Below are 7602 nucleotides of genomic sequence, written 5' to 3'. Positions count from 1 at the left end.
TCATGTCATCTAGAATATGCACTAATTCGTCTTCAATTTTCTTCATCATATTCATTTTCAATTCTAAATATAAATTCACAAAATAAAAGATCTGTTCTTGCTCTCATATTTTCCTTTAATTAAAAAACTTTCCTATCTGACCATAGGTATGATTTTATCAAGCTATAGTTAATCGTTTCCAATCTAGATGCATGTCTTATCAATGATAATATTTGTAAAAAATTACCTCTAAATACAACAATTTTATTACCAAAGTAGTTAGAGCTGTTCATAATATTTATCATAGTTCTATCTAAAGATCGATTGTTATATGTTTCACCATAGGTGCTTCGTCCCAAATTATAATACTTGATTTAATCAGTAATTAAGCAAGTTCACTTTGCTTTGTAATTGTACACATATTACTTTCCATTAAATTTATAGATATTTTAAATCTTGAATGTGATGTTTGACCACCATGGAAGATTGATATTGTTACTTATATCATGCTATACTTATAACTTTAAGAGGTCACGATCAAATAGTATTAGCAACGTTGAGACAATAAATATATTTTATGTACCTTTAGGACCATCAATAAAAAAAAAATGGCATTTTGTGTTTATTATTAACATGACTAATAATCTCATAATATACACTCCGCTGATCAACATTGAGACAATAAATACTAATTATATCTTGAATATTAGTATCACATTTAGCAGCAAATAATTTCTACCATCGGTCTACCCTCCCGCAGCGCTGACCATATCTGCTTCCGTTCAGTTTTTTTTTTTTCTCTCGTCTAGGTTGTGCATAGAAGCCGGGCGGAAACAAACGTTAGCAATGACTAATTCCGACGGCGTCCCGCTGGGAAATCACTCCTCCGACGGCTGGAAAAGACGCATCATTATTCCAACATTACTCGCAGGTTCTTCTTCGACACTTTCCACTTCGTTATTCGTGCAGCGGTAACCCAAATCTCCAAACTTCTCTCCCGGCCCCCTCTGTCTCTCGCTCTCTCTCACACTGACCCACATATGTTAGCCGTATTGATTATATCAGGTGGACGATTAAGTATTGACTCGTAACGGTTTAGTTTTAACTACAAAACTAAATTTACTACGGGGATTTTGACATTCAGGGGTGATTGGTGGAGCAGCCGGACTGGTCTCCAAAAACAGGAAGACTTTTGGCGTCGCTAACGTCTCTGCAACTTATGCCACCAACCTGGCCATCGTCGCTGCATTCTATTGTGGTAATTTTCACCTCGCAGTAGCTCGGAACATAAATTTTGTACCCTTCCTTTCTAATGGATTCATTCATGTCATTTTAGGTTTAAATTACTGTTGTTGATAATTATTTTTTTCTAAAAAACTTTTATGGATCTATACTCGGGCGTAATAACATTCTTGCTGTGAATTTGGAGTCTTCTTTGAAATTAAATGCGTAACCTGCTGCATTGGTTTGAAGGGCTAGTTAGTCTTAATTTACATGGGATTGTTGAGGGGAAATCAATAGCATGTTTTAAATATATCTCAATTTTAACAATTTAATCTTAATTGTAGAAATTTGATCCATTTATCAACAAATATGTTTATTGTAAAGTTTGGTTGACTATTTTAATTTAACATTTCAAGATATATATATATATATGTTTAACTTTTGTGATGTGCCATTGTTAGTTAAATATTTTACAAACCTGCCTCATTAAATTTAAATACTAGTTCCGAAAAGAACCAGGGAGATTGAAAGTATTACTATTGAAGTTCTAAAGAATGGGCTAAGGATCTGTTTGCATGGTGTAGTTACCACCACATCTCCGGATGGTTATTTGTGACGTATCTTCCATTTATGCATGGTTATTTTACCATAAAAGTTTCGGATGCTAATTTATTCTAAGGTGAAATAATTCTTGCATTCTAATCCTAATTTGAACTAAATAAAATAAAAAATGTTCATATTAATTAATTAAACGGCATTGCAATATAAATGTACTCTTTCATTCATCAAATATATTTATGTGCTTTTTAGTTGTGAATTTTTTATCACAGCATCATTTTTGGAACGTTTTTATCAATCCAAATAATTTTTCTTAATTATAGATATATGCATGTGTAAAGTTTATTGAAGCCAAATTTATTTATCGTAGATAAAAGATCCTGTACTTTTGCAAATGAAGCATCCAAAATGTGTGTAATTGAGTTAATTTATTTTAATTACGACTGATTATCCAATCAAGGAACCTGACTGTTGTGTGCTGGAATCAATTTCTTGGACTCATAGGTGACAGGTGCATTATTGTGGCCTCTCTTATAACTCACTTGTTTTCCTTCACTTCCTTTTTCTGATTCCATAATTTTTACAAGCGGAGAGTCCAATATTAAATTTCAGTTTGATATCTTTAATTATGCAGGCATGCAAAGAAAGTTTTAATATTGAAATAAGAGGGGGTGACATGCATAAAATGCACTGTAGCATGTATATGTAATTTGTATAGCATTGTTTTTTTACTTTTTCTATGTAGCCTTTTTTGTAGCCCCCATAATTCTATAAATAAGAGGCGATGAGAACATTTCGGAGGGACACATATATAGATCCTAGAAAAATACAAAAGATCTCTTTGACTAGTAGAAAAAATTCAACTTGTTTGAGATCTTCAATTCTTCACTGCTCTTCTTTTGCACACTCTATTTTCATGCATATATTCTTCTACTATTTGGGTAGACCTGCTAGTAAAGTCGGGTGTCATCCATGGAAAAATATGAAATTAACATACTCTTAGATGCGGTGAGAGTGGATTGATGCAGTGAGAGTGGATTGATGCAGTGACAAGAAGCATGCCCTGCAGAACGAGTAATTTTAGTAAGAATCTTCAGTGAATATGAAGAATAGTGAATTCACTATCCATTACGACTTATAATAGATGGAGGAATGACTTATGAAGACATTCCAAGACACCCTATGCATCCTCTAGAGGCGAGTGCGAGTACAAGACATTCTTGGATCTCTTAACTCGAAAGCTTGCTGTAGGCACCCAAAGAGAGCACTAACTTTGACACCATCCTCGACTGCACTCGCACTTCGACGAGTGATGAAGATTATTGTTCGCCAACTGGATTATAAGATTAGAGCATGAAGTCACCAATACCTTATCCAAGGCAAGGTTTCCTTTAAAGTTTAAAGTACCTCACTTGGAGTTGTATATAAGCAAAAGACTATTCTCACGGGCCCATGTTGACAAACTTTTGACGACAGAAACGAATGGAGGCCCGGGGAACAGGTGGGGGTGAGGGCGGGCAATCAATCATGAGCCTATTTTTTGGGTGTGTGGTGTGTATGATTTTTAGTGTGTGATGTCTTGTTTTATTGTCCTTTATTAAAATTCAACTCATTAATGCTAAGCTACTATTTATTCAGCTCATAATTTAAAATTATTTAGGTTTATTCCCCCTCTCTATTGGCCCTTTGGTTTCCCCACTTGGCTCCCCTTCCCGTGGCTGGTTACTTCTCCCTTGTGGCGGCCTGTTTTGATCCCCTTGTGGCTGCCTGTTCCGGTTCCCCTTATGGCTGCCCCTTCCTTCCCCCTTGGCTGCCTGTTCCGATTCCCCTGGCCGTCCGTTCCTTCCCCCTTGGCTGCTTTTTTTGGTTTCCTGTTTGACTCTTTAGGTGCTTTTTCTGGACTGAATGCTGGCCTTCCATTTCCCCTTACCTGATTAGTTTAATTGGAGGTTTTTTGGCCTATTTGGTTGCCCCATTTTTCCTATATATATTTGATGTTTTGTAATTGAAAAAGAGGAAGATTATGAAGAATTTTTGGAACAAAACATGAGGGTTTTTCTTGGAAAAGCTTGCGAGCTTGTTCCAGTCCTCTCTTCTTCTTCTTAGGAAAGCTTGCGAGCTTGTCATTTCTTTTGTCTTGGCTTCTTACCTCTTTCTTCTCTCCGCAAGTGTCCACCCCATATGTAGCTTTCTTCTCGATGAATGTATGCTCCTTTAGGTGTTTTTATTTTATAAGTTTTTAAGAGTCCTTTTATAATATGAAAGTTGAATTTTAGCATGTATTATGTTATTTTTCCAAGTCTTTTAGTATACTTGCAAAAATTAGGGTCTTCCTAATTTTTTTTGCTTGCATCAATTTAGTATCAGAGCTAGGTAGTCGAGAGAGTCTTGGTGAGTCATAATAGTTGTTGTTTGAGTCTAGGTTAGTATATTCCTAGGTTTTTTTTGTGGTTGTCGAAGAAAATCAACCAGAAGATCTTGAAGTCCCAATTTCATTGGACAGATGGATTCCATCAGAAGACAGTTCAACTGACCTGATTCAAAATGAGTTATACAAGCTTCAAATGAAAATGCATATGTGTACGAAGCAATATATGAAGAAAAAGAAATTTCTGCAAGAACATTTCAAGCAAGAATGAGAGGTGATTCTGAAGAAATATGAGGACACGATTCGAGAATTAGATGCGCCTCCTTCGTCTCATTGGGATAAATCTAAAGCAACCTCATCAGGAGATGAGCTCTTTCAACCGGGGAAGAATCTGATGTAGGCAGGGGGGGCAAATTATGAGCCTATTTTTTGGGTTGTAATTTTAATGAGCTTCTATGTCTAAAATTACCTTCATCGCTCGTTCCTTCCCCCTTGACTGCCTTTTTCGGTTAATTGATGCAAGCAAAAAAATTAGGAAGACCCTAATTTTGCAAGCATACTAAAGATTTCTTCGAAATAAGAAAATAATAATAAAAATTAGGAATTTCACACTTACCATCATATATCGACACAAAAACTTAAATAAGACAAAGCGACAACACATAAACAAAATATAATTCAACTTCCATATTATAAAGACGATCCTTACAAACCTGTAAAATAAAAACACCTAAAATTGCTTTTATTTATCGAGAAGAAAGATACATATGGGGTGGACACTTACAGAGAGAAGAAAGTGGTAAGAAGCCGAGACGAAAGAGAGGACAAACTCGCAAGCTTTCCTAAGAAGAAGAGAGGAATGAAACAAACTCGCAAGCTTTTCCAAGAAAACCCGCAGATTTTGGCTCAAAAAATCACTCACATAACCTCTTTTTATGCTTACAAAACAGTTAATATTTATAGGGTAAACGGGGCAGCCAAACAACCCAAATTACCATCAATCTAGCCAATCATGACATAGGGAAAATGGAAGGTCAGCAATTAGTCCAGAAACATCATCCGAAGAGACAAACAGGAAATCAGAAAAAGCAGCTAAGGGGGAAGGAACAGACGGCCAGGGGAACCGGAACATACAACCAAGGGGGAAGGAACGGGCGACCATAAGGGGAACAGGAACAGGCAGCCACCAGGGAGAAGGAACTAGCCACGGAAGGGGAGCTAAGTGGGGAAACCAAAGGGCCAATAGAGAGGGGGAATGAACCCAATTAATTTCAATTTATGAGCTGAATAAGTAGTAGCTAAGCATTAATGAGCTGAATTTTAGTACAGGACTATGATGCACCGACACGGACACGACGACTCGGATACGACACGGACACGGGACACACCATTTTTTAAAAATATAGGACACGAGTGCGGCGTGGATACGACATAATAATTTTTTAATATAATATATTGAAATTAAAGTGTCATTATTAAAAATGCCAAGCAATAATAAATCAATTTTATGATAACTTGTTTACCTTATAACTTAAAGATGTTTAATATAAAATGTTTAGTACAACCACAAAAGTATAAGCAAAAAATCATTTAGTACAACATGAAGGTCCAACTACTTAATAGAGGGAATGATAGAATTAGATTTAGAGGTTAGTCTTTGACACACATATGTATTTAAAACATTATGTCATAGATTAAATGACACTAAGTCACTGGTGAAATAGATTAAATGACACTAACAAATTAGAGCTTGGTGTATATTCCTCCTAAATCATAATGGATATTCTCTATTTGAACTACTATCCGTTAACATAGAAATTATAATTTCTTTTAAATCTTGATTATTCATTATTTTTATCTAGATAAGATTGTAACAAACTAATCATACATATGAATACATCAAGTTAAATTAATATGAAGTGAAATCAAAATATCCCAATAATAAGACAACATTAATACAATAATATATCGGTCTGTCGGGTGTCCAAGGGGACGCTGCCCCCTGGAGGGGTTCGACCAGCCCGGTCAGGTACCGAGCATGTACTGAGCGGTATCGAGCATGTACATGCTCGGTAACGAGCATGTACATGCTCGGTAACGAGCATGTACCTAGTGATACCTAGTGGTACCGAGCATGTACCTAACGAATCGAACGATTTTATTATTTAATAATTGGACTTGCGTGTTCGACACACGTCCTGTTTTAATTTCAATATTTTAAATTGCGACACTCTAATGCCGTGTAAGACACATGTCCATGCAGTGTCGGACGTGTGTCCGTGTCCGACACTGCATACCCTCTTTAAGCGGAGTGTCGGTGCATCATAGGTAGAGGACATAGATGCTCACTAAAATTACACGCCAAAAAATAAGTTCATGATTTGCCCCCCTTGCTTACATCAGATTCTCCTCCGGTTGAAAGAATTCATCTCCTGATGAGGTTGCTTTAGATTGATGTACAATTTTTGTTCTCTTAGAGTTTGCAGAATTTGTTTCACATGTTTAAGATGTTCAGAGGGGTGAATGCTGTAAATCAGAATATCATCGAAATACACAACCACAAACTTTTCAATGAAAGCCCTTAAAACATGATTCATCATTCTCATAAGTGTACTAAAAGCATTAGACAACCTAAAAGGCATAATAAGCCATTCATAGTTTTGTATAATCCTTCATTGGTTTTAAATGCAATTTTCCACTCATCTCTCAGTTTAATCCTAATATGATGATATGCACTTCTCAAGTTAATTTTAGAAAATATTTTAGCACCACTTAACATATCCAACATGTCATCCAATCTAAGAATTGGAAATCTATGCTTGATGGTTATTTTATTTGTAGCTCGGCTATCCACACACATCCTCCATGTTTCATCTTTTTTATTAGTAAGTAAAAAGGCACAGCACAGGGACTTAAGCTTTCCTTAATTAAACCCTTATCTAAAAGTTCATACACTTGCTTATAAAGTTCTTCATGTTCAGTTGGACTCATTTTGTAATGGAGAATATTAGGCAATGTGGCTCAAGGGATTAAATCAATGTGATGTTGAATGTCTCTCATTGGGGGCAAACTTTTTAGCAACTCTTCAGGTGTTATGTCAAAAAACTCATCGATTAAAGGTTGTATTTCTTTAGGAATTTGAGAGGTGTGGACAGTTTCTTTTCCTAGCACCAAATATGCTACTTCAGATTGTTTCAACTCATTTGTGTTAAGAAGCAGGTCAGGAGTGATTGTTTTTGCAGTTTTGTTATTTTTGGCAGGTGGGTTAGGAATGCGTTTTTGAGAATAAAGAGTGAATTCTTTATTATTTTGAATCAAACTGTAGGTATTCTTTTCCTCGTTATGAATTGTTTATGATCGAATTGCTAGGGATGACCCAATAAGATGTAGCAAACTTCAAGAGGTACAATATCACAAATAACTTGATCCTTGTAAGAACTTCCAATTGTTAGATTAATAGTGCATTGTTTTGT

General features: G+C 35.8%; 1 protein-coding gene across 2 annotated transcripts in view; it reads left to right on the top strand.

The window, feature by feature from the left end:
* Positions 1–604: 604 nt before the first annotated feature.
* The window catches only part of LOC110116595, a 30901-nt gene continuing 23903 nt past the window's right edge, over positions 605–7602 (top strand). The window contains exons 1-2 of one of the 2 annotated variants that reach the window (XM_020850246.2): positions 605–910; positions 1124–1237. In XM_020850246.2, coding sequence (XP_020705905.1) covers positions 826–910; positions 1124–1237 — 199 coding nt within the window. In that variant the 5' untranslated portion in view covers positions 605–825. The remainder of the gene's footprint in view (positions 911–1123; positions 1238–7602) is intronic. The other variant, XM_020850244.2, reaches the window with a different exon arrangement.

Source organism: Dendrobium catenatum, unplaced genomic scaffold, assembly GCF_001605985.2.
Source record: "Dendrobium catenatum unplaced genomic scaffold, ASM160598v2 original_scaffold_86555, whole genome shotgun sequence".
Classification (NCBI taxonomy): Eukaryota; Viridiplantae; Streptophyta; class Magnoliopsida; order Asparagales; family Orchidaceae; genus Dendrobium; species Dendrobium catenatum.
The sequence above is the reverse complement of the archived record's forward strand: the minus strand, read 5'-3'. Positions and strand labels throughout refer to the sequence as shown.